The following is a 27770-nucleotide window of genomic DNA, read 5'->3' on the forward strand; positions in this document are numbered from 1 at the left end:
CAAAAAATGCTGAGGACCAAAGGTGTGATGTAGATGAAGTGAAGTTTCATTAGTAAGTTCTTTAGTATTTAAAATCCCTCAGAATATAGCATTAAAATGGAGGGAAGGAGGGGAATATTTCAGGCAAAGTATTAAACCACAGGACAAAAGATACGAGGCAGGAAAGTAAAAGGCAAGTCATTTTAGAATTCACAACCATACGCTTTTTCTGTCTAGAATTTGAAAATGAAGAATTTGCTGATTAGAATTTCGTCTCATGACTCCAGTAAATGTAGGCTGCCGGTCCAAGGCCTCCCTCTACACATGTTGACCATCGACTAAGAGAACATTTCCACGTCATTCTCTCAGAATGAAGTCTGCAGCTCCGGACGATGGACTAAATGTGGTTTGACTGTTTTTTTCTGCTTTTCCTGGTACAATAATAGACCATGAAAAATCACCCCAAAATTATTGAAGCTAAAGCTTTTTTCCAGTTTGGTTTATAAGCTGGAGAAGATGAGCAATCAATGATACCTCTTCACCTTGCAATATCCAGAGGACACAGAAAGTGAAGTCCCCTGAATCAATTTTATAGTCAAGATATTAACCTCTGTGGTCCTTTGCCCAGCAGAAAGAGTAAGCTGTTAAAAACACCGAATCAGCCACTACTCACTTTTTTTATGATTATGAGTGTGGTAACAGCTTCTCCTTCAGTTACATGACTGGGGTTATTTTGCCAGACAGGGAGTATACCCAAGACAAATTTAGGTATTATCCCTTTGCAGAAATTCCCTGAAATAAGGGCAATAACTTATTATGTGGAGTATAGATTTCAACTAAAATTGATTTCGAATAAAAATTTCAATATTATCTGGCCTAAAGAATTTGGAAAAAATCATGCTCTGCCTCTGTGAACTCCACTGCAGAGAAGGGGGGGGGGGTAACTGTAATCTTCTTTTCTCCTTTTGGAAATTCGCAATATGCTTAAGCATATTTAAAAACTGTGAAAGGGGGGAGAAAGCAAATCTGACTAATTTGGTTAGTCCAATATTCCTTGGGTAAATATAAGCTTTGTATCTAATCTGTTTATATCTCTTAAGACCAGGAATTCCATATCAACCCTTAGCAGGTTAAGAGATCCCATACATCAGTGATAACTATATGTTGTCACTTTGAGAGACTCTACTGTGCCTATATGAATCTTCCAGAAATGCCCATTTTAAACCTTATCTCACATCTTATCAATCAATAGTCTACTCATGTTCTTAACATATGGTCAATTTTCATTAATCATTTTTTGAGATAATTATCGACTCACAGATAGTTGCGGGGATAGCACAAGAAATATTTCTTTGAAACTCAGAACATCCTAAAGATACACCAGAATACATGCATTAATGAAAAATAATAGAGTACACAATTTTGGTGCCAGTAAGTTAAATCACTACAACTCTCATTTTTCTCTGTTTTTTTTCTACTTGCTTATAAGAATCTACTTCATTACAAAGGTAATCCTTGAACTGAAACATTACTCAGATTAAAGAAGTTTTTAGTGAATTGATCAAATGGAAGAGTTAATGGAAAAAGGCTACGTTTCTCTAAGTAGATGGTTGTTCATCCTATTATAAGGGGTATCTTAAAACAAGTACAATTGATCCAGGGAAAGACCACCATCCAATAATGGAATACCCATATTTGACAATAGTGTATCGTGTAGAGAAGGTTCAACATCACTAGAAGCTTATATACTCTTGGCACTAAAAATTTGATCATGTAGCAGTTTGATGAGTAATCCATATATGCAGACTGCTTGGTGAGACATACAATTTACAGAAGAAAGTAGGTTGGGTGGCAGAAACAGGGTCTACAACCCAGGAGTGGCAACATGTCAGCAGTTTGGTGGGGGCTAGAGAAGGCAGCCATTCTTGGGTGGCATGCCTCAGTCAACATAGGGGGTAATTGGAGAGTAGGGGTATATACAATACAGGACCAGGGCCAGAGTGAGGTGGTTGGAGCCTAGGGTCCAACATTTAAGGAGACAATCACTTACACAACCCTGACAGTGAGTGTCCTCTGAAGAATAAGACATTAGAGTAAACCAAATTGATGGGATGAGAACAGACATAGCAGGACACTAGGAAATCAGAAGGTTCCTAAGGGGACAGTAAGGGGAATTCCCAGAGCAGCAGTATGTAAGACACGGTAAGACATGTGACTTCCTGTTGAATAGCTGAACAAAGTATTTTGAACTTGAATGACAACTCACATTGCCTTAATTTAGAGTGCAGTACCTCTCAAATTATAGTCTGCATTCCTGAACTCTGCCCTGTGTATCCCAGCATTTTATTAAATTGTTAATTGCAACTGAATGAGTCCCCAGTCACATAAATAAACACCTTAATTTTTCTACCCAAGAATAAAACAAGCCCAAAGAACCATTCCCGCATATTAAGTGGGAAGGTTATTTTTTAACATTGGCATCTTGTCACTCCTGACACAGAGCTCAGGCTTTCTCAAGCATCTCAAGCTTCTGTCTCTATTTCTGGATCTGTAGAGTTGGACAATCTCACTTTTAATTATAATTTTATTTAATTATTATGTAATCTCTTACCTCTCGCTGCCCAGATATTGTAGTTTAATAAAAAAAGAACTTGTAGTTTCCCTCTCCAAACTCCACACTATATTCTTCCAACCAATTGTGCCATTGTTTCTGTGGTTACCTCTTCCTGAAGCTCCCTTCACACCCACCATTCACACTGAGATAATGGGAGAAAATTTGAGGCTCTCATTAGATGTGGACTAACTCTTTAACGGCAAAGGTCTTGGTCTTTTCTAAGCTGCCAGTATTTTTCACCAAAGAACTCTAATGCAAAGTTAAAGCTCAAGACATATTTAGTGAGCTGAATTCAGAAAGTTGATGCTTAGTTATGACTGAGCAGACTGACAGAGCTTGAGAGGCAAGTGCCCCATGTCACTCTCAGCTTTTTCTTGCTCAATTATAGAACCCAGCTTTCTCTGACAGTCTCTGTCACCGTCATCCAACTTGGTCATCAACCTGCTGTTACCTGGTGCCCAAACTCAACAGGATGCTAGAGTGTGGATGTAAAGAAGAACAGAGTATACATCAGAGGTGAAAAGTCACAGAGAGAGACAGAGACAGAGACAAAGGGAGAATAAAGAAAAGCAAAGAGAGGTGAGAAGAAAAATGAAAAAACAGTCGGAAATTAGCAGTGATGAGATAGTAAGAAAAGATTACTATGCAGAGAATGAAAGATGCAAAGGGTATTCCTCTTGTCTGATCCCTGAAATCAAAATCTTGACATAATACTAGTAAAAGTTTAAATATTGAATGTATTCTAACGTATTCGTTTCCTGTTCTACCCTTTGCTTCTTTGTTCCAATTTTTAGCCTCTCATCTCAAAGATTCCATTAGAAAGGGGGAAATTCTCCTAGTCGTTCTAGAACTAGATTCTTTGTCACTGAATACTCCTTCCTTCCATCTTGGGATTGTTCTCTGTTTTAAACAGTTGTCTCTACTCATCACTCCTTGTAGGACCTGGTGCCTTCCTTGCTTGAGGTCAGAAGCTTCTAGTTCTATTAGATTTGCTGAATGCATTCTCCAGACTTTCTCACTGGCCATGCTACCATGATCCCTTTGAATTCGTTTCCCCAATGGTTTCTTTAGTTTACATTTTACTCATTCCACATTATTTTAAGAAGAATTAGCAGTCCACTCTCAATGCTAATAGCAATAATTCAGACTCATAGGCTCTTTTTGTCTTACTAAAAAATTTTAAATGCCTATTTACACCAAAGTCAACGAGTAACTCTGCATGTAGATAATGCATTTTTATTAATTATAACTTGTTGGACATGAGTGACAGATATTTTATTTTAATTATTTTAAACCAAAAGAAGACTTTATTGGCTCATATAAGCAAAGCGCCTGAAGGACTAGTAAAGCTGGCTTAAGATATGATGGGAACCAGAGGCTCCTGTGTCGCCAGGAACTTCTATGCCTCTCTTCCCTGTTCCTCTGCTTTCTATCTCTTGGGCAGGTTTCTGGACACAGAAGACCTGGTTCTCACACTTGCATGCTTACCTCTTTCTTGTCTTGAGTATAAGAGAAAAGAGGCCCTCTTTTCTCAGATTCTTTTAGAAAAACTTGAGGAAAAGGGATCCAGGAAGACAAATCAATAAACACTCGTAGCACATGATTGGAGTAAATGATAATCTTTGATAGTTATCCTCTGATTCATGGAGAGTTATTACTAAATATGTTATGGAAAATTTTAACTGAATTCTGACACTACCTTTAGTCTCTGAGACAAATAACTTGCTCAAGTTAAAAATAAACACAAAATGTGTCTTGTCTCAGTACTGAAAAATATAAAAGCACGAGATTCAGAACACTGAAAATAATCTAATCTTATCTCCAATTCAATGCAGAAGTCACTAAAAAATGGATGATTCATCTTCTACTTGTCAAGGGACTTAATAACTTAAAAAAATTACCCTTGTCATAATAATCCTATAAATTTATAATTCACAAATATATATTTCTTTATTAACAAGGCAACATATTTCTTCCTATAACTCTTTCCATTCCTCACAATTTTAAACTTTAAAACTCGTCTATCTGTCTCTCTCTCACACACATGCACAAACACACACACTGAATAACCCATTTTCCCGTGTATTTGAAGAACACCATAATGCCCTCCAACTTCTAACACTTAATATTTTCTTGCCTATATATTGGATTTATTCAAATATCTTATATAGTAGATTTAATTAGTATTTTTCACCTAGCTGACATCTTCTGGACAAACTCTAATTCAATATTGTTTTGAAAACGTAACTCAAAATCAAACATGATTGTCAGCATAAGATGTTCCCATTGAAAACACAATGAGAATATTGACTCCATTGTGGGCATATTCTCAATAATACTGTTAAGCCTCCTACCAGCTTTTATGGTGGAAGACATGTACATTTGTTAGCTCTTAGGCAGTGGAAGTGCCCAGTGGTTTCCCTACACACCAGGCCAGAAGCCATTGCCTAGGGAAATGGATTTCCTTGGGAAATCCAAACCCCTTTCCTAAGGAAAGTACTCCAAAAGGCTGTAGCCCCAAAGATAAATCACAAATCGAACTCAGAGAACCAATAAAGAACAATGAGAACATATCAGATGCAAGAGTGCATAAGTTTATTAGGTCAAGCAAAACTGAACTTCCATACATTTTGTAAGAATTTATGAAATTCTGAATCAGTTGTTTCAAAATTACAGACATTGGACTCTATATTTTGGTGATTTAATAATTTCACTATCTGAAAGAAGTAGTCCATAAGCCAGCGCTTGATACCAGAGAAAAGTTGGTGGTGAGAGGGCTTAACTAAGATTATTGAAAATCCCTATGATAGTAGCTCTAAGCAGAGGCTAAAACATTGTGCTTAAAAGGTCTGAAAACTCAACAAGTTGATCTACAGAAGGCTGATCTATAGCTTGGCCTATAACAAGAAAGCTGGCAGCTTCTAGAAGGCAAGTAGGCTGGGCTGGAGAATCTAGATCCATAGGCCAGGGAAGGGAAGCCACAGACTCCATAACCCAGAGGTCTGAAGACATTGGATCCACAGCCCAGTGAGGAGGAAATTCTCAATCCATAGCCCAAGAAACAGCCTCTGCTGGATCCAAAGCTCAGAGATGCAGCATAAGTTGACCGGCAGGGACTGCAGAGACTGGAGGTCCTTGGGCGGTAGCAGGATCTCTGGCAGCAGCTGGACACCACACAGGACATCTGGTGTCTGGCAGGCTCCCATCAGGTCTCCCCATAGCCACTGTAGAGAGAGGAGCCCAGCTAGCATGTGCTGGGAGAGCGGACGTCAGTGCTGTAGACCAGGTTGCTGGGGTAGGACAAGCCACAAGAGATGCCTGGGTTCTGCAGGTAGCTCCTAAGGAAGCAGGAGAAGTTTCCAGAGCAGCAGCTGTAGGACATGGTGACAGGAGAGGTGAGTTCAGCTGAGTTACAGTGAGAAGATTCTCTGAGTAACAATGTCATGGTTTCGACTCCAAGTTATATGCACTCTTAGACCTGGATGTGTCATTGTCCAGATGCTCCCTCTTCTTGCTCACCATTTTATACAAGAATACCTCTCTAGGTTATTGCTTAAGTTCACCTTATCACAACTTCACGTACTTAATTTTACTTTAATCACTCTGATACACTTAAGAGAAGTTTCTCAGTTTCTTTCCCCAGGAATTCTTTTTTGTTTGACCTTCAAAGTTATACGTCATCACATTTACAAATATCCTCCACCTTATTATTCATGTGTACAATGTGCCCTTGTCCTACTAATGGAATTACATAAACTTTTTCTGCCTTTCCTTTAAATTATTAGCAACATCAGAGGTTACTATTCAGAATAGTTTGTCCTTTTTTCCACAAGCATATTAGAATGGATTTCTCCAAATACCTGTGTTCAATAGTCTTAACAATCCATCAGTTGAAACTTTTACTCTTTTTCTTTTTGAAATAATCCACGCAATTCCTGATATCCATGAATTTAGCTTAATTAAATTGTGGATTCATTGGCAAAGCACTCAGCCTGCCTTTTCTGTGATGTGTGTGACTTTCTCATGTCTTGATCTCATGATCAGAATTAAGGAGTACAGACATCGTCTTTGGTATTCATGCCAATGGCTTCTTTAAAGGGAATAGAAGCCTAAAAAGCTTCCCAGGAGGCTATTCATTTAGGAAACAATAACTACAACCCTTTGAGTGGGACTTTAATGAGAAGTCTTTGCTAGAATGAATTTCTCTACATGTTTTCTGATGAGCCTTTCTTTCAGTAGGCATTATTCTCTGTTTATGCCCTAAATAAGCTCATGATTTTTTGTTTTGTTTTGTTTTTTAATGGAAGGACAGTTTCTTAACTTCAATTATTAACTTATACCTAAAATAATACTTTGGTAATAGTGAACATTTTTTAAAGCAACTAACTTGAAGTATTAGAGCTATATGGGTCTTTAAAATCCTCTGGTCAATCAATACATAGAAAAATTATGTTTCAGAGAGGTTCAATAAATTTCTCCTAATTTCTCAGTAGGATAGAAGCAAAACTGAAGTTGGACCATGGTCTCCTTATGCAGTCAAGATTCAGACACTCAAATACAAGAAAGAAAATTCAGTTTTAATTTGTCTCCTAAAAGAATCTATTAAGCTTATTTACACTAAGATACAAAAGCCTAATAAAGGCTTATTTACTTCTCCTAGGAATATTTGCATTGAACAGTGTTCAAGAGGAGAATTCCATACATCACTGATCTTTATATATTTAAAGTCTGTTTTACTTTCACAGCCCAAAAAAGAGAAAAGAACCTGGATAATCTATACTTAGATTAATGGAAAAAAGAAGACAAAGAAGTTCTTCCTATCTGGTTGTACCCATTTGTCTTCTTTGGAATATGACGTTTTATTTGGCAAAACTAAGGGAAATGGCATTCACAATGGTCATTGAAGACAGAGCTCCTTAACTACCTGAAAATTAACTTGCTTTATTTCAAAGCACACTGCTTCAGAGCACTTAGCTACTTTGTTTTATGATTATCTCTCCCATGCAGAATCCAAAGTGTGGTATGCATAACATGAAGTGCCCTTGTGCAATACTTAAACCATCGCTCTGTTTCACTGAAGTAAAGTAAGCTATGCTTTATGAATAGACACCTATTAAATTTACTGAAGAAGTATGTGCCATCCCCAACACATGGGACTTCTTATGATGCCAGTCTTTAACTCCTTTAGAATGGGTGGTACTTCTCTCTTCCTATTAGAAGTGGATTCTGTTAAAAAAAAAAAGTCTTTCTCACATCTACAAGTTCTGGCTTTTCCTGGCCAGCTCCCTATGTCTGGAAATTAATATTAAAATAACTTGGGAACAAGTCAATTCCAATTAACACTCCCCCAGTCCATTCCTAATGAGGTGAACACTTTTCATTAGAGTGCATTTGTGCACTTTGTACAAATGCTAATGAATAACTCATCAATGCTAATAAATGTTTCCCTCTGAAGGGAAGAAAAAGCACAACAAAACTAGAGTCGCTGTAATAGTCCAGAAGTGGATCCTGGAACTAATAAAATATTCTGTGTGCTCTATATACACAGTCAACGTGTTATAAGGAAAAAAAAAATCACTCTCTGGATATGTCAGAGGAAAAATGTGATTTGGGATAACTTTTTTTTTTATTTTAGAAATTGAGGAATACCCACACTACTGCATTTGAGGACCCACTAAACACAACTAGTTTATGATCTGAATTCCTTGAGTAGTGGTTGTTTTTCCAGGTCACCTTATTCTTGCAGCTCAGTCTTCAAGGTGACAGTCTCTTTTTGCAATGTTTGTGGAGATATTTAAATACCTTTCATATTAGGCAAATATTTTAGGGAGTAATCAAAACAGTAGAAGTCCATATGCTCCAGGCTAGATATTTTTTCCTTCCTGTTCACTTTTCTTTACATCCTCAAAACTATCTTCTCTAGACCTACCAGGGTCTTCTACTGCCCCGTCCCCAAAGATGCTTCTTTATAACGACTGTTCTTTGGTAAGATTTTACTTTCCAAATTCTCTTACCCAGGGGGTGGTCTGTCTGTTAAACATTGTTGCTAATCGTGGGCTGAAAGACTCATTTGTGGGTAAAGGACTTAAGGGAAACCACTCTACCCGTCTGCTCTGGCCTCTCTCCCAGGCACTGGTGCAAGTCAGCCTGGGCTGCTGTTCCCCAGAGGTCACCTGTCCATTGTTAGAGATTCATCTGGGCACCGACATTCCTTTGGTATCCCTGCAGCTTTTCCTTGCTTCAAACTCACCCATGTTATGCTTACAGAACCGCATCATCCATAATTTTTATTTTAAATGAAAAGGCTGGTGTAGCTGATTTCTAAAGGACTCTGCTTACAGACCTCTCTGATCTTCTTACACTTGCATTTACCCAATTCATTTCAAAAATGGAAAAAATAAAGAAAACTATATAGAGTAATAAAGCAAACTCTAGGGTGTTTTTGTGGAATGCCTAAATTCACAATTATTACCATTTCATCATATTTGCTTCATCTCTCTCTCTCTCCTTCCTCTCTCTCTCACTCTCAGTTAAAGAAATAAAACGTTACAGATATAATCCTTTTGTGGGCCAACCTCAGTCTCATTCTCCTTCCTATCTTTCTAAAGGCATAATAGTAATGCATTCAGTTTTGAATGGCGTTCCAGGGAACTTTCTTGATGCATATTTATAGATTTATACAGTTTATTGTTTTGTTGTTATTGTTTTAAGTTATAAGAATGCAATCTGATTGCACATATATTTGTAATTTGCTTTTGACATTAAAAATTATTTAAAAAATAAATCTATGTTGATATTTATACATTTGTGCATTTTTTTAATCATTACTTTAGTAGCACTTTTAAGTGCCGGGTAATTTTCTAGCACTTTATTACAAATAGTAGCTCATTTAATCTTCCTAATTGTCCTACTCTGTTATTCTTCTTATTTCATGGATGATGAAGCTGTGACAATGACAGGTTGAGTTCATTGCCCAAGGTCATTCATGTAGTAAGTAGCAGAGATGGGAGTTGAACCCAAATACTAACACCATTGTCAGAGTTTGTGGAAATAACCACTTTATTATCATATAAAGTTTCTTCTCTATTACAACTTTATAGAATTCTACCAAACAAAAATACCACATTTCATTTATCTGTTTCCTTACTATTTCTGATTTCTTTTCTTATTTTTTTTAAAGATTGACACCTGAGCTAACACCTATTGCCAATCTTCTTTTCTTTTCTCCCCCAAACCCCCAATACATAGTTGTATATTCTGGTTGTGCTATGTGGGATGCCACCTCAGCATGGCCTGCTGAGTGGTGCCATGTTCATGCCCAAGATCTGAACTGGCAAAACCATGGGCTGCAGAAGTAGAGTGTGCAAACTTAACCACTCTGCCATGGGGCCGGCCCTATTTCTGATTTCTCACTATCACAAACTGTGTGACAAGGAACATTCTTGAGCATATGTCCATATCTAGAGTTTCTCTCAGGTATACATTTAGAGGTAAAACTGCTAGGGATGTGCAATTTCAATTTTAGTGTAGTAATTCGAATCATGGCTTTTGGATTCAGACTGGCTGGATTTGAATCCTGACTACCGGTTGTAGAACCTGGACCCACTCGAGTTTATTCTTTTATAATTATCTTTTCGCTATGATTCTATAGAGTCATTTCTCCTTTTAATTTTATTTTTAGGGCTTCTTTGTGTATTCTTTATCTTAGGCCTTTGTCTCCCATATGTTTCAAATACACTTCTCCAGTTGGTTGACTATTTTTTTTTAAGTTAACTTTATCAAGGTACAATTCACACATAATGAAATTCATCTCTTTCAGGTGTACAGTTCAATGAGTTTTGACAAATGTACACAGTCATGTAACTACCAACACAATTGAAATACAGAACATTTCCTTTGCCACCCAAAGTTTCCTCGTGCCCTCTTGTGTCAGTCTCCTCCCACCTCATATCTGAATTTCTGTCCCTGTAGTCTTTTCTTTTCTGAAATGCACTGTAAATGGAACTTTACATTATATAGCTTTTTGTGCCTAGTTTCCTTCACAGAGCAAACTGCTTTCGAGACTCATCTATGTTGTATATTTCAGTAGTCCATTCCTTTTTATTGTTAAGTGGCATTTCACTGTATGGATGTTATCATTCACCAGGTAACAAACATTTAAATGATTTCTAGTTTCGATGATTATGGATAAGTCTGCTATAAACATTTACATGCAAATCTTTTTGTAGACATACGTTTTCATTTTTTCTTAGATAAATACTTGGGAGTGGGATGACTGGTTCATATGGTAACTGCATGTTTAGCATTATAAGCAGCTGCTCATCTGTTTTCCACAGTGGCTGTACCATTTTGTATCCCCAACAGCAGTGTATGAAAGTTTCAGTTGTTCTACATCCTCAACAGCACTGTGCGTTTATTATTATTATCATTTTGCCTACTCTGGTAGGCATGTAGTGGTATCCCATGTAATTTCAATTTTCATTTCCCTAATGATTAATAATATTGAACATCTTTTCCTGTGTTATTTGCCTTCCATATCTCTCCTTCAGTGGTATCTGTTCAAATCTTTGGATCATTTTTAAGTTGCTTCTCTTTTTACATTTGATTTGTAAGAGCCCTTTACACAGCCTAGATTCAAGTCCTCTATCAAATATGGGTTTTTCAACTATTATCCCCAAGCTTGGGGCTTGCCATTTCATTTTCTTATCAAAAATTTTAAAGAGTAGATATTCTTAATTTTGGTTCAGTCCACTTTATCAAAAACATTTGGAGGCCAGCCTGGTGGCATAGTGGTTAAGTTTGTGCACTCCACTTCAGCAGCCAATCCACACTGCCCATCAAGCCGTGCTGTGGCGGCATACCATATGCAAAATAGAGGAAGACTGGCACAGTTGTTGCTCAGGTACAATCTTCCTCACGAAAAAAAATTTTTCTGGTGTATTTTGCAAAGCATGGGTCGAGGATTTGTTTTTGTTTTTTTTTTTTGGCATATAGATGCCCAGTTGCCTCAGTACCATTTGTTGAAAAGACTACCCTTTCCCACTGAATCACCAAGAATCTTTTGTCAAAAGTCAATTAATCATATGTGCACAGAACAGACCCATTTCTGGAATCACTCTTCTATTCCCTTAATGGATATGTCTATCTTGAGGCCAACACCACAGTGCCTTAATTACTATAGCTTTATAGTAAGACTTGAAGTCAGATTGTGAATTCCCAAAAGTTGTTCTTTAGTTTCAAAATTATTTGCCTATTTGAGTTCCTTTGCATTTCCATATACATTTTAGAATGAGTTTGCAAATTTCTATAAAAAAATCCCTGATATGATATTGATTGGAGTTATATTAAATCTACATTCAGTTTGAGGAGAATTGGCATCTTAACAGTATTGGGTCTTCAGTTCCACAAAATGATGCATCTCTTCATTTATTTAAGCATTCTTTAGTAGCTCTCAGCAATATATTGTAGTTTTTACTAAACAAATCCTGCATATGTTTTATTAGATTCATAACTGAATATTTTGTGGGGTTTGGTGCTATTTTAAATGGTATTTTAGAATCGTAATTTCTATTTGTTCATCACTTTTACATAGAGTTACATATTTTTTTGGTACATGACTTTGTACCCTGAAATTTTCCTAAATTTTTTTATTAGTCCTAGTAGATTTTTGTGAATTATTTCAGGTATTTTGTATAGGCTATTGTGCCATCTGCAGATAAAGACAATATTCTGTCTTCCTTTAAAGTATGCGTGATTATTTTCTTTTTATCTCATTGTACTGGGTGGAACCTCCAGTACAACACTGAATGGAAGTGATCACAGCAGACATCCTTGCCTTGTTCCTGATTTTAGTGAGGAAAAGAGTTCAGTCTTTTTTTATTGACTATGATGCTACCTGCATGGTCTTGTAGATGCCAATTATCAGACCGAGAAATTTCTGCTCTAAACCTTGTTTGCCAAGAGGTTTTACCACGAGTGCATGCATGGTGATTTTTTTCAAATGCTTTTCTATGTATTTATTGAGATGATTACATAGTTGTTTTTTTAATCCTGTTGATGTGATAAATTGCACTGGGTGATTTTGAATATTAAACCAACTTTATATTCATGGGAAAAACATGATCATGATGTATTATACTTTTAATACAATACTAGATTAGATTTACTGACTTTTTTCTAAGGTTTTTCTTATGCCTATATTTATAAGGGATATTGGTTTGTAATTTTCTTATAATATTGTCTGTGTCTGATTTTCTCTTAGGGTGATGTTGACTTTATAAAATTAGTTGGGAAGTGTTTATACTTCTCTTTTCTGAAATATTTTATGTAGAATTGAGTTTTTTAAAAAATATTTTGAATAAATTTCCAGTGAAGCCACCTCAGCTTGGAATATTCTTTACTGGAAGGTATTTAACTGCCAATTCAATTTCGTTTATAGGTATAAGCCTATCCAGCCTGTCTAATATTCTTGATTGAGCTGGTAGTTTGCATCTGTCAAAGGATTTTCCCATTTCCTCTATGGCATCCCTGCAAGTAACCTCAGAGTCCAGCAACAGTGGTCACATGAATTTGCTGGGGCTGTAGAAAAGGCAGAAATTGTGGCCACCTGCCTCATAACCACAAGGACAGCATAAGCCATTGATGACCACTTGGCTAGAAAGCAAGGCAGGTTCAATGCTATTGGTTGAAGCAAAAACTGAATCCACGAGAGATGAAACCAACAATCTCATATTTATTATCTCACTCTATTTTGTCTTATTTTCATGTCAATCATTTCTGCCACAGTACTAATATATCTGTCCTCTCTCAGGTGTTCATTCAAACAAAATTTTATTGCTTTTTTTATTCAAAGTATTTTAAAGAAATCAAACATCTTTTGAATCCTATGAAACTCAATTTCCTCAAAATGGAATACATGCTCCAGTTGAACAGAGGCCCCAGTTTTCTTCTCTCCATCATTTTGCGTGGACATGCATGGCCCTTTTCTCCCTCCTTGCTCTCAGTGCCTCACTGAGCAGTGTGTTACTAAGGTAGCAGATTGCATCTGAAGTGAAGATTATTCCCTGGGTACTGGATGGATCATTTATCTGGTGGAGGCTAGTGGAAGTCCTCGATCTCCAGTTCACTTGTCAGTTGATAAACACTACCGACTCTTCTAAAAGGATTGGGAAATATCCAACTCCTCTTCTGTTTCCAAATATAGTCCTCAATTCTTCATCTTAAAAATTTTCAAAGATGTGCATAATCTAGAAAAAAATCTTAAGTGACAAGAAAGGGAGTCCAGTATCATGTTGAACTTCCATGTTTCTTATTCTTTTGTTTGTTTGAATTCAACACTGTAGACAAAACAAAAATAGAGCCTAACTAGGAATTGAGTAAAGCACAGAAATATCTCATAAAATTAGATATCTGCCTACCAAGGAAACGCCAATGTGTGAAACAAATGTATTACAGTGTCTGATTTCTTACACTGATGAAGACGAGCTTTGGTGTATTATGATGGAAACAACACTGAATTACAGCAGTTTACTTTAGGCTATTACATATGTCAGAGGCAAGAGTAGATGGTCCTGACAGTTGCAAAATTCTGTGACTCCAAAGTAAAATTCGTGTTCTGATAATTCAGTCTCTATAATGAGTTTCCATGACTACCTTTTGTTGTCTATTTTTTGTTCTTTGGCTGGTTGTGAAGGAAAAAGTACATTCCCTCCCTAGTGAACTTCAAGCAAGATTCAAGAAGCACAAGGACAATTGGGTTAGAGAGAGTACCTCTGAGAGCAAACGTTAAGGAAATTATTTCTTTGAAGAGTGTATTAGAGTTCTCCAGAGAAACAGAACCAATGATATATGTGATATATGTGGATGTGTGTATAGTCAGAGACAGAGATTTATTATTGAAAATTGGCTCATGTGACATGGGAGCTGGCAAGTCCGAAATCTGAAAAACAGGACAACAGGCTGGAAATCCAGTTTGATGTGGCAGTCTTGAGTTTGAATTCCATAGGACAGTAGGCTGGAAACTCAGGCAGGGTTTCTATGTTGCAGCCTTGAGAATTCCTTCTTCTTCAAGAAACCTCAGTCTTTGCTCTTAAGGCCTTCAACTGATTGCATGAGGCTCACTCACATTAGGGAAGGGAATCTTTCCTACTCAAGATCTACTGATTTAGATGATAATCACAGAAACATCTTGCTTGGTGTTTGACAAACAACTGGACACCAAAGCCTAGCCAAGTGGAAACATTAAAGTAACCCTTACAGATGGTTATGAAGATATTAAGCAATATCAGAATATCAGGCATTAAACAGTGTTCGAAAACAATTATTTAATCAGAAAAATATAACTATTTGTCACTCTACACCTTTCGTTTATTTATTACTTCTTCACTTCAACAGTATTAATAATATGGAACTTGCAAAAATCTCAGTATCTTTAAATCATCCCAGATTAAGTTATATTTAAAGTTACAAGCTTTGAAATCTCAACAGCACTTAAGAGAAAAAAAAAGAAGCTCTCAACATAAGTGTTTCTGAAAAGGTAAATCACCATCTGAGAAAGATTTTAGTCTTGTTTGTACGTGTAAGAAAAAATGTTTAAAAATAGTCACAAACTCTACTCCATACCTCATCATAATGATGAGGTTTTTTACATTTATTTACCAAAAAATTTACAAATTGACTTCCTATAATATTGAAATGTTTGTTGTAATAGTTTTATGAACCCTTGACTTTGACACATGAGACTATGGATCTTTGTTATAGAGAGCCACATTTGTTAAGATGTATTTGTTCACTTAAAGTTGTAAAGTATGTTTGCCATTTGGTGTAGGATGTGAATTTTCGCTCACAATCCTTGTAATTATTAATATCTTAACCATGACATCACTGAATTAACTATTGTTAACTCATTCAAGCAGTGTGAAAGCCCTAGAAAGTTCTTTGAAACTAGAAACATAGCTAAAAGCATTCCTAGTTCTTAAATATGCAGGTCAAATAGGTTAGAGAGTCTAATGATTAATTTTGGAACACATGCAGAATCTTAATTTTCTCTCTTAATAAAATCATGATAGTGGACATTATTTAATAAGCATTTAATATGGACCAGGCATTGTGCAAAGCATGAGACATCGTACATAAATTATCCTATTTAACTCACAGTGGTTCTACAATAATTTCCATCCCCTTATAGATTAGCTACAATGAATAAGAGACTAGGTAACCATCTTAACTTTATCAAGTTTACACTCTTAACCATACTGCCTCAGTTACAAGGAAGATGGATACAGATGGTTGGGAAGATAGAGAGTGAAAGATTGGAGACAGGGTAAGGAATGAAGAAATATTAGGAGAATAAATAATAAATACTGTAATAATTAGAGTTGGAGCATATTAGGAACCTGGTTTTTGCCCCAGGTATCCAATTCTATTGCAAAGAAATTTTAATTAGACTATTATCTATGCATTATTAACCCAAACCAGAAAAAACAATACCTAAAGTCTACTGCAACTTGATGCACCACCCGAGGCTTCAATGATATCAAAAATGTTCTATATCTCCAAAAGGAAAAACACAATTTTCCATCTCTATTCTCTAACTTTTTACAAATCCTTGCATCTTTCCTGAATATCTCCCTCTTCTTTTGGCTCAGCTAAACTCCAAAGAGTTGAACTTTAGATCCACCTAAAACAATGCTTCCCATGGAGCCTGTTCTAGCTTTTCTCTGACAAGATCCCTTTGGTTCAAGGATATTCATCAACTTAACACTATTCTCTGAGCTTACCCTGAAAATTACTTCATTTTAATTTCCAGTTTATGTGCCATAGATTAGGAGCATACAAAGCCATAAAAAGACAAGTTCAGGACTACTAACAATCACAAGCAAGCTAATATAAGAGACAGCATCAACACAAATACTAAGAAGTTGAGAAAGGTTAATCCAAAAAGTCTTCCTGGGTAAAGAGAGATCAAAACAAAGGCTATGGAGTAACACAAAAGTTAGATGGAAAAGAAAGAAAGTAGAAGGATCAATAGATACTTTAAAAAAAAAACAACTATGCCAGGAATTTTATACCTACAAACTAACTTAATTCTCCTGAGATATCCACGCCATTATCATTTACATTTTCCAGATGCAGAAGCAGAGACAAAATTAGTAACTTATATTAAGTCACTTCTTGTGAGTAATGGAATTAAGATTCAAGTTCAGCTTTGTCCTACTCCAAATTCCATTCTTTTCTATTCACTAATTCACTTATTCATTCTACTCATTCCATTTGCTTTCATAAGCATGAGTTTCTTACACAAAATAAGCATTTATTAACTTTGAACAGATGGGTTGATATATAGATACATAAACAAATGAGCAAATTAATAAAATCTATGAAGTCACAGCAGTCTGAACTATTAGTACCAAATCTGTCCCAGAATTCTCCCAACTATGACTCTGTTAGGAGCCTGAAATACATTTCTGGATGACAAGAACTATATTATCTGACCTTAGGCTGAATTTAGATTCTGCTTCTTTGAGATAATGCTTAGGTCACAAATGGAACAGCTAACACAAAAGAAAGATCATTTCTCAGCACATTTCTTAAGTTGTACTCTTTGCTTTATGTCTTGAGGGATGCGGAGAAGCTAATCATTGCTTGGGCTTTTTAAAAAAATCTTGCTTGGGGCTCCAAGTTTTGATAGAGACCAAGAGAAGAAAAAAATAGAAAAAAGAGAGAGAATTAAAAATCTAACTATAGCAGTGACTCCAATATCTGGGGCACCTGGCTTGCATATGCTCCTGACACTCTATAGCTTGCAGTTAAATGTTGTTCCTTAAGGGAAGCAGGACTAATGCTTTTTCATGCCAAAGAAAACTAACTAAAGGCACACAGAACACACTGAAATAAATAAGTAGAAATAGGAACCCGATTTCTATGTTACGTTAAGCAAATTATTGTAAAATAAGCTGGCATCTTTCTATTCCTTTGTGACATACTGGAAAGAGGTGATCCAGAAGGTAGGGAAAATAAAATGTGTTCTAAGAAAGAGACAGGAAGAGGGAGTGGAGAGAGAGAGAGACAGAAAGAATTTCAGAAGTAACAACTTTCAGATTTCTAGTTGTAGCATAGGTTATTGGTGAAATAAAAAGCGTCAGTTAGTGATGGAAGATGGCTTTTGAAGTTCTCATCTCTTGGAAATTGATAGGCAGCTCCTGAGTTGGTGGATCTAGAATTTCCTTAGCAATAAAGTTTTAAAAAATTATTTGTTTGAGATTTTAGAAATGCAACATGCTGATTTGTAGACCTCTCAACACAAATTGGTTAGGAATAAAGCGACTGACCTCTTCTGGAGAAATAATAGGAGAGTTGAAAGAGCCCAATCCATTCCTAGAAGTAAGGAAAGTCCCCGATCCACAGCACAGAAACTGGAAACCACAGAGTCTACAGCCCTAAGCTCATAGTCACCTCCTCTGGATAGACTGATGAGGAAGGGTGCTCATAAGTGGGCACAGGATGGCTGGAAGATTCACCGGTGGCCAGCAGAAACTTAGCAGACACTGGGCAAAGGGAGTCAATGCGGTCACTCAATTTCTGTGAAGGGAGGACTCCCCTCTGAAAGATGGAGGATCTATTTATTTGCTAAGGCTACCATGACAAAATCCCACAGACTGGGTAAACAACAAAAATGCATTGCCTCACAGGTCTAGAGGCTGGAAGTCCTAGATCAAGGTATTGGAGGGTTGGTTCCTTCTGAGGGCTGGGAGGGAAGCTCCAGGGTGATCTCCTTGGATTATAGGCAGCCATCTTCTCCCTACATATCTCAACATCTTTTTCCTTTTATCCATGACTATCTCTGTGCTCAAATTTCCCCTTTTAATGACATCAGTTATATTGGATTAGAGTCCATCATATTGACTTCACTATAACTTGACTACCTCTGTAAAGACCCCATCTCCCAATAAGGTCACATTCTGAAGTACTGTGGTTTAGGACTTCAACATATGATTTTTTGGCGGCACAATTCAACTCATGACAAAAGGCAAGTAGTCATTAAAAGTAGAAAAAGAGGCACATTAGACTTTGATTAGATATTGTCTCCCAACTTCAATTTTCTTTGGGTTTAATGAGGAATTGGAATGAATTTTCTCCTAAAGAACTTTATAAACCCTTACCATTGGGTGTGATATATGAAGAAAACATCCTGGTAAAGTCCTCTGGGATTTCACTAATCAATTATCTAATTAACGTGAAATTGATTTTCCCCCCTCACAGCCATGGCTGAGTATGTTTTATTCATTTACTTAAGAGACACCCATAATTCCTTTCTTACATATAGGGTGAAGGTGGCTATTTTCATGGTCAATAATCTGGTAATCACCATTCGACTCAGTAGGATCCTCTCCACCTCCCACTCCCTCCCATCTCACATTGACAAGATACCATGCTCTTTTATTTCCGTTTCCTAAGGAACCAGGCAGTAAAATCTCAGTTCATGAATTGATAATCATATATTTTCAATTGTCAACAAATAAAAATAGTAAAGTCAATATGAAGAATGCCTGCATTCATCTCTTTAATGCAATATTTATTGCTGAAAGTCCACTGTGAGCCAGAAACTGAAAAAAGGATGTCATCCCTGTCATCTAGGTCCTTTCAGTCTGGTACATTAAGATGAGATGTACGAAGCTGGAGATTCCTAAAGCACTCTATGGGAATGACATGCTAATTGCTACAGAGGCTAGATACATACAATCATGAACACATTTTCATTGGTACTACAGTTGCAGGTCATCTTGGAATTGTTTGCCATTGGGAATATTCTATTAAACAGACATTATAACACAGATTTCAAAATTTAAAATGGGAGCTGGAGACTTGTCATTCAATGATTTCTAATGTAAAATTAAATAAAATACCAGTAAAACCAATTAAATTTAGAGAATTTTAAAAGAAATGAATAGAAATACGTAACTGCTTTTGAAAAATAAATGTAGAGGACAGTTAATTCTACTAAATCAATGAAACAAATAGAAAACCTTCCTTAGTTTGAGAGTATTACCAGTTTAGAAAGCTAAACAAAGATGAATGGTTCACGAAATAAATATAAAGAAGTGGGGGGAAAAGAGAAAATAAGAGATGAATGGAAATGAGAAAGAAAGGGAAATTAGAGAAGAAGGATGAGAGAAGAAAAACAGCCTGTGAGCACATTAAATCCTTAAGTTAGGAGGTCATTTGTCACTGGTTTTGAAACGCTGATTGGTGTTGTAAAGGTTCAAAATAGTTGGTTTTCTATATTGGGGTAAGGTTGTTATGCTCTTATTTTTAAGTAAGAGTATTTTTTGAAATCCCAGGTTTCTCATATAATTATAAGAATTTTGCTCTTTTGCCAAAGAATGGCCCAGACAATAAAAATGTACTTAAGATATTTGCAGCAGAGATGCTTAAATTTGATAATTCGGCGTCACTTGGGAAACGTCTGTTTATTTGAGCAAAGATTTACATGTATTCCTTACTAACTGCCAGGCAGTACTCTGAGTACTTTACATATTTTACCTGATTAATTCTCATAAGAACCCAGTGAGAGAGGTACTATTATCCCTACGTCACGGATGAGAAAAGTGAGGCATGGAGCACTCAAGTCAGTGGCACAAGATCACAATGCTGGAAAAGACAGCACCAGGGTTTGCCCTGAGGTGTTCTGACAGCAGAGCCCATGCCTTCAGTCCCTCAATTACAATGGTCGGCCCCTCCTCAAAACTGCTCACTGTGCTGGTGGGATTCTGACATCTTTACAGGCACAATTTAAACTCACCAGAGTTTAAGATCCTGAGCGATCAAACACGCTCCACTCCACAACACCCTGAGATTACCTTATTTGTTTGTTTTAAATTCCAAATCTTTAAAAATAAATCAAATCCTGGTATTAGGCTGGTTAAAAAGTCGATATCAAGAAAGATAACAGGAAAGAAGGAACTCTGTGTATAACACTTCCCTAGGAATAGATGGGCTCGACTATGTTTTATAGCCCTTAAACATCCTCGTCAAAACCTTAGACTACTTTGGATGGGACAGAACTTGCAAGGGAATTACTCTCTGGGCACCATATCCCAGCATCATAGAATTTGAGCAATAAAATGGGAAAATGAGCAAACTGAGTTAAGCAGTTTGCACTGCTAGTAAGTGAGAAAACCAAAACAAGAATCCCAAATTGGGTTTCCCAGATTTGGAGCTCCTCCAGTTGTCTCTAACAGACACTGGGATATCATCGTCTCTGCTGTCTGCGCCTCCAAATATCCACCCACTGCACTGCTCAGCCAACTGAGCACTACTTAACAGTGTCTAGTCGAAAGAAAATCCAATTCCATTCCTGTCTATGGCTCCTGACTAATTAAAGGTACACAAGCCTCGGAAACAAAGAAACCTCAAGTATCCTCTACTTTCAACCCCTTGAAAATCCAGAAGCACCTTGAAATAAAACCTGTTCCTCTTTGGCTTCCTTTCTCCTGCTCTCCTGTGCATAGCATCCCCTCACCAGAGATGGAGGGAGTTCAATGACAGAAAGCTCGCCCAGCCCTGTGTTACTTTCCAGAGGTTAGATGAACAAATGCAGAGTAAATATGGGGTTGCCTTCCGTATGCCACTCATCACGACTTTATCAGCAAAGACTTTGGAAAAAAGGAAATGAGGAAAGGGAGGCACCAGGACCAGGAAGAGGCCAGACCTCCTCAAAGTGTCAAGGGAAGAAAGCTGTTCACACTCCCATGTCTTCTAGCATATGTTCTTTTCTCTTATTCCACTCTTTCCACTAGGCCAGGACTTGACACTAGCTGGATAAATTCAAGCCCCTGCGTCTTTTCTGACCCAATGCTGAGGCTTCCAACTTCTGGGCAGAAAGCTTCCAGATCTGTTGGAGATATAGCCAACCTTCATTCAGCTGCCCAATCAAAGAAAGAACAAAGAAAATGCAGTCACTATTTGCATACCTTTCGTACATGCGTTATTTAGTTTAAGACATCTGCTATCTAGCTTCCTTTTTCATTCAAACGACATGTATCTGTGGAGTGCCACGGACTGTTTCAGTTCCACCCACATATTCCACATGCCATTCATCTGATTTCTAACTCCAAAGCTCTTTTTATTCTGCCTCCCAATTTTAGCTATCAGAATCTGTCAAAATTGCTATTCTTCTCTCTCATATTTATAGTGAGTCATTACTAGTCATCATGAGGCCATCTGCACACTGTCACTGGGTAGTGACACGCAGCCTTTGTTCAAACCCAAAGATGCTGCGTCTTGCAGGATGGACATTAATGCTACTAAATCCATCTTCAACATTCCCAAATAACACCATTCATAACAGCTATTATATCTGCGCAATAGCATGAAGAGAGGGTGTGGCATATTATTAGCAAGAACTACCCATTACAATAGAATTATGATGTTATAAACAGAAAATAGATTTCCTTTTCGCTCTTTCTAATGTTGTGCTTTATATTTTTTGAAAGACAGTTCTTGTACAGAGGTGATTACAATTGTCAGGCATGTAGAATGATTTCTATGAGCATCTCCTGAGGGCTCCTGGCTGGATGTTAACCCTTTAACTGAAGAGAGGGCTCTCCACCATTGGTGGTATATCAGAATCACATGTGGAGCTCCTTCAGGAGGAGTTTGAACATCTGTCTTTTTATAATTGTTTATTTATTTGCTGGTTGGTTTGTATATTCTAAAATGACCCCTTGTTAATTCTGTTGCGTATTCAGAAGTAAGACACCACTGATTTAAGCCTTTGCCTAGTATATAAAAACCAACTCAAGTTCTGCTGGCATATAAAGTATTTTAAGTCAAAGGATCATAAACATAAGTGATGTGGTCCAGTTGACTTGTGATTTATGTCATGATTGGTGTTTTATATTTCAATCCATCAACATAGACACATTATATTTTCCTATTAAACATGGAAGAACATCCTTCAAGTGTGCAAGGGAGTTTGTTATCACAAACTGTCTTAAAACCCAAAGCCTCTCAATTCATCTCTCATTCTCCCATTTATGATAGTGACATTAACTAACACAACAAAGTAATGGCTCAAGCTTGATGACTAATGGCAACTGAAATTTGCCCTCAGACCTGGGAAAAAAGGGGAGTGGTTGGAGCTGTAGGGAATTATAGAGAGCACACCCCATATGAATTGAGCAGCTGGAACTCAGTTCCAGGCAACTGCAAGGAAGGGAACCCAGGGTAACCAAATTTTCAGAATTTTGAAAAGAAGTCAGAAATGCATATTTTATGTGAATTCTTTTGATTTTTAGATATTGGCAACTAATTTGGAGTTTAATAAAAAGCCCACGGAGGCCTGCACTTATGCAATGAATAAACCTACATGGGCTGGATTAGATAGAGGACCTGAGGGTTTGTGATCTATTATTTAAACTGGTATCATTCACGACCACATTGATGTGAGGAGGGTTAGAGATGTACAGTGAGGAGAAGGGCATCATTGCATTCTTGGGAGGGCAGCCAGGAGGTCGTGTCACTGTAGACAAATTTTGCTGACTTTATTATCTTGATTAACACTGGTCCTGCCTGTAGTGAGCAAAAAGTCACTCTTACTTTGGATAAGACAACGATTTTCAAAAAGTTCTTTGGAAAACAGAGATCTGAGAAAGACAAGGACTTCACAGCATGGCATAGGCTAGGATTTTTATCGCAGTGGCTAGAGGCTCATAGGAAAATTTTAGAAATTTAAAAGATCATAAGATAAACTTTTAAAAAGTAGTTGTTTGATGTGACTGCAGCTACTTCATCATTCCTCTGACTTCTAAAAGCCCTCTATAGGGCTTCCTTTCTTAAAATTGCAATTAAACGTACTTTTATATGGAGAAAAAGGTGATAATTTAAGCACATGTAGTATAATTTTATTGTATTTTTATGAAATAGAGTTGTAACTCAGTGCCATAAGCCACAGCATTATGTTTCTTGAGTCCCTGATAATAAATATTTGACCTTTGGTGTTTGTTACATCAGTGCAATGTACATCAGTACATTGATTAATGTACATCAGTACGTCAATTGCTTGAAATTGTCAGGAAACGTATATACTCAAAGAATGTGAGAAATCTGTCAGACATTTTCATTTTTTCTTTTTACTTGATGTTAAAGAGGACCAGAGACAAATAACAAAAGCAACAACAAAATACAGTAACGTAATTATTAAAAGTCAGAATAGGGACCATTCCGGTGGTGTAGTAGTTAAGTTCCTGTGCTCTGCTTCAGTGGCCCGGGGTTCACGGGTTGGGATTCTGGGCATAGACCTATACACACCACTCATCAAGCCATGTTGTGGTGGCATCCCACATACAAAATAGAGGAAGACTGGCACAGATAGTAGCTCAGCGACAATCTTCCTCAAGCAAAAAGAGAAAGATTGGCAACATTTGTTAGCTCAGGGCCAATCTTCCTCACCAAAAAACACAAAAGTTAGATTGGTACTATGGAGAGAAACATTATCATGGAAGGTATCCTGAAGGGAGATCTGGGGACTCCAGGTAGGTCCCTGATATCTCAGAAAGAATGTCACAAGCACATATTCAGAAGTCTCGGGCAGGCATCTTAGGTAAGGACAGACAGATTTAACCAATAGAGCTTAAGTGTGAAGGTTCTCTTGAGGGTTCTTTTGCCTAACCTTTTCCAAGTCTCCTCCAGGGAGATTTGGAGGAACCTACTCCTCCAGCTGTCCTGCTGTAGCATGACTGTCACTTCTTTGCCCTTGTGGTAGTTCTAGCACAGTGGGTGGATCCAAAGAGCTGCCTGTACTACCTCTAGTCCACAGAAACAACCTGATGAACCTCAGAAACTTAGGGAGCTTTGAACTCAAGAAGAAGGATTCAAACCAGGACACTGCTCTACTATATGCTAGGAGGCCACTAAAACTTAGGGACCACAGCCATTTGAAGATGATTCTCACACAAGTCCCCAACTCCCAGAGCCAGCACACAGGGATGGAGAGGTGAACCAGGGACACCTGGCTGGGCTAGGCATAATCCCAGGCTTGAAGCACTGACTGAGAAGAAGCAACAGAATGTTACTGATATGGCATTACTAATAACAAACGGCGATGTTGAAAGAAACTTTTCCACGTCATCAAAAATAATTTATTTTTTATATAAAATTGTAGAGGAAAGACTGATTTATATTTTATTCTTTCTACAGAAAATCATGTTGACAAAATTAGTGTCATATGTAGAGGTGATCAAAGACTTTGCAGCCAAAAAGTGTAAGGGAAATGTTAGAGATGATGATGCTGCTATCATATTATTGTCTTGATTTTGTGACATTTGTGTTTTTTGTCAACTTGTAAGTTTTTATTTGTTAATATTATTTTTGTTCTTAATTGGCATTCATATTTACATCTACTATTCTATTCACAATATTGTATTCTTTTTCTTAAAGAAAACCCCCAAAATTATAAACATCAAGATTTTCAGACCATGGATCCACCTCTAGTAAGACAGTTGGGACAGAATAGTGTACCTCAAGTAGGGAGAAAAACAGGATCTTCCATGACCTTGGAAATGCTCAAAAGGCATTCAAAATTTTGAGGTGGGGGGCCTAGAGATGTTATAGGAGGGTAGATTCCAGGATGTTTTACAAATATAAATGTACACTACAAAATCCATGAAATAAGTTCATTTTGAAACAATTTTGATTTGATTGATCTAAGAAGTAGAGGATCCATAGGTCGTCCAGTGGGAAGAAGAAAATCCTGACATTTCTGTCCCTCTCTCCACCACTGTCATTTATTTCCTCACCTCATCTCAGTAGGGCTCCCACTTTGTTTTTATTCACGTGTCCATGATGATCTCTTCTTGCTTTAGATTTGATTTCATTTTTCTAAACACTAAATTAAAAAATTTCTTTTTCAGCATCATGCCCATTCCTAGTCATCTCTCTCAATCCTTTTGGCTTACTTTTATATGCTCCCTTTAGACTAGACATAGTAAGAATTTCTAATAGTAACTAACAGATGGAAAGTTACACTGGAGAGTGTGAATCAATGGTTTGATATAGGGGCAATGTTCAGAGGGTTCCTCATCAAGACCAGATTTCTGCCTCTTGGCCACTGGCACTATAAGGAGAGGACTACATTGAAATCTCCATTCTAGGAAGAAAACATTCCTTAGCCAAAACAGGATCAGATGTACAAGTAGTCATGGCCACAGAAAATAAGACAAGTTTCCCTGGCCATGATGGACTAGGCATTAATTGCATACCTTCATAGCATTTGTAACATAGATGTAATTCATTGACATAGAGCTATAAAAATAAACTGAGTTCACCCATAAATGTAAGATGAAGGTTGTTAGCTAATTGTAACTACAAAGAGGATTACTGAGTTACGTGTATGCAAATGAGGGAGTTCAAATATGGAAAAGATGACACTATAAAATACCACACCCATTGCTGAGAGTATATAAATATCACAGTCCAGGAATGACATTCAAACTCAAAATCTTCTCACTGTAACTCAGCTGACCTCACTTCTCCTGTCAACATGTCCCACAGCTGCTGCTCTGGAAGCTTCTCCTCCCGCTCCCTTGGGGTCTACCTGAGCTACCCAGGCTCCTTCTGTGGCTCTTCCTACCCCAGGAACTTGTTCTACAGCACTGCCTCCCCCTCTCCCATCACCTGCCAGCTGGGTTCCTCTCTCTACAGTGGTTGTCAGGAGAACTACTGTGAGCCCATCAGATGCCAGACTTCCTATGTGGTATCCAGACCTTGCCAGACATCCTGTTACCACCCAAGGACCTCCACACTCTGCAGTCCCTGTCTGACGACTTATTCTGGATCTCTAGGTTTTGGATCCAGCAGTAGCTGCTCCCCACGCTGTGGATTTAGAAGCTCCTATTCACTGGGTTGTGGTTCCAGTAGCTTCAGACCCCTGGTTTATGGAGTTCGTGGTTTCCCTTCTCTGAGCTATGGATCTGGATTCTGCCGCCCATCCTACTTGACTTCTAGGAACTTCCAGTCTTCTTGCTACAGACCAACCTGTGGATCTGGCTTCTACTAATCATCTTATTAAATTTCTAATCTTGTTATCCAATACCCTCAATGCCTCTACTCATAAACGTCATTACCTTTGTCATCTACAGAAAGAATTATCCTCTTACTTTCTGATTGTCAAATTCTCACCTTGTCTCTTGCCCTAAACACTGGCTAAAAGGCCTCCCTAAAAAGTTCTATAATTAATATACTAACTCAAAATAAAGTCTAAAGTCTGCATTGGAGATGGAATTCATGTTATTGGTTTTTATTCCAAAATTGTTTGAAAGGTTCAATCATTATAATCTAATAAACTTATTAGTTCTGATATCCAACTGTGTTTGTTGTTTTTAGTTGTTTATTAACTAGAGTTTTAATTCTGATAGATGAAAGAGATATTATGAAAAGACCAATATGCACATGGAAATAAGTTTTGAAATCCAAAGAAGTTGGGGATTTGCACTAATTTTGGGAGACCTCAGATATTTTTCTGACTCAAACTATAGATAGTGGAAAACTATTGTTTGAATATATAGGCTTTTATGAATTAAAATCTCAAAATCAGGAATTAGATTGAGTCCCTCATAAGATGTGTGTCCTCAGATAGACATAATTACAGATATAGTTTTATATAACTATAGATATAGGTGAATGTATAGATACAGATATAGATAAATATATAGATAAATTTATAAATATAGATGAATATATAGATGATAGAGATATAGACACAGATAGCCTAATACCCAAGGAAAATTTACCAGACCTCAAGAAGTTAAGAAATGACTAAATCCAAAAGATGTATCATGTAGTACAAACAAACTCACAAGAGATTCAGTAAATAGAAATATTAGACATAGAAGTTAAAATTGATATGCTTAGGAAATAAAAGGATAGATTGAAAATTTTGGCAGAGCACTGGAACATATTAAAAGAACAAAGCAGAAATTCTAAAATTGAAAAATGCAATAAATTAAATGTAGAATTGGTGAATAGATTAAAAACAAATTATACACATCAGAAGAGAATTAGTTATTATTCCCTAGAATTTGTTCAAACTGAAAAATTAAGAAAACTGTAAGAATATTGAATGGAGTTTCAGAGAATATGGAACATAGAGAATGTGGAAAAGTCTAACATAATTTCAATT

At 37.1% G+C, this 27770-nt stretch overlaps 1 protein-coding gene and 1 pseudogene across 1 annotated transcript; one reads left to right on the forward strand and one right to left on the reverse strand.

The window, feature by feature from the left end:
* Positions 1–221: 221 nt before the first annotated feature.
* LOC139040979 (keratin-associated protein 13-2-like) lies at positions 222–12959 on the reverse strand (annotated as a pseudogene).
* Positions 12960–23535: 10576 nt separating this feature from the next.
* Positions 23536–26947, forward strand: LOC106847373 (keratin-associated protein 13-1-like). The gene has a single exon (XM_070488657.1). The coding sequence runs from the start codon at positions 26133–26135 to the stop codon at positions 26646–26648; it is 516 nt and encodes a 171-aa protein (XP_070344758.1). The 5' UTR covers positions 23536–26132; the 3' UTR covers positions 26649–26947.
* Positions 26948–27770: the final 823 nt, after the last annotated feature.

The sequence above is a fragment of the Equus asinus genome, chromosome 18, assembly GCF_041296235.1.
Source record: "Equus asinus isolate D_3611 breed Donkey chromosome 18, EquAss-T2T_v2, whole genome shotgun sequence".
Taxonomy (NCBI): domain Eukaryota; kingdom Metazoa; phylum Chordata; class Mammalia; order Perissodactyla; family Equidae; genus Equus; species Equus asinus.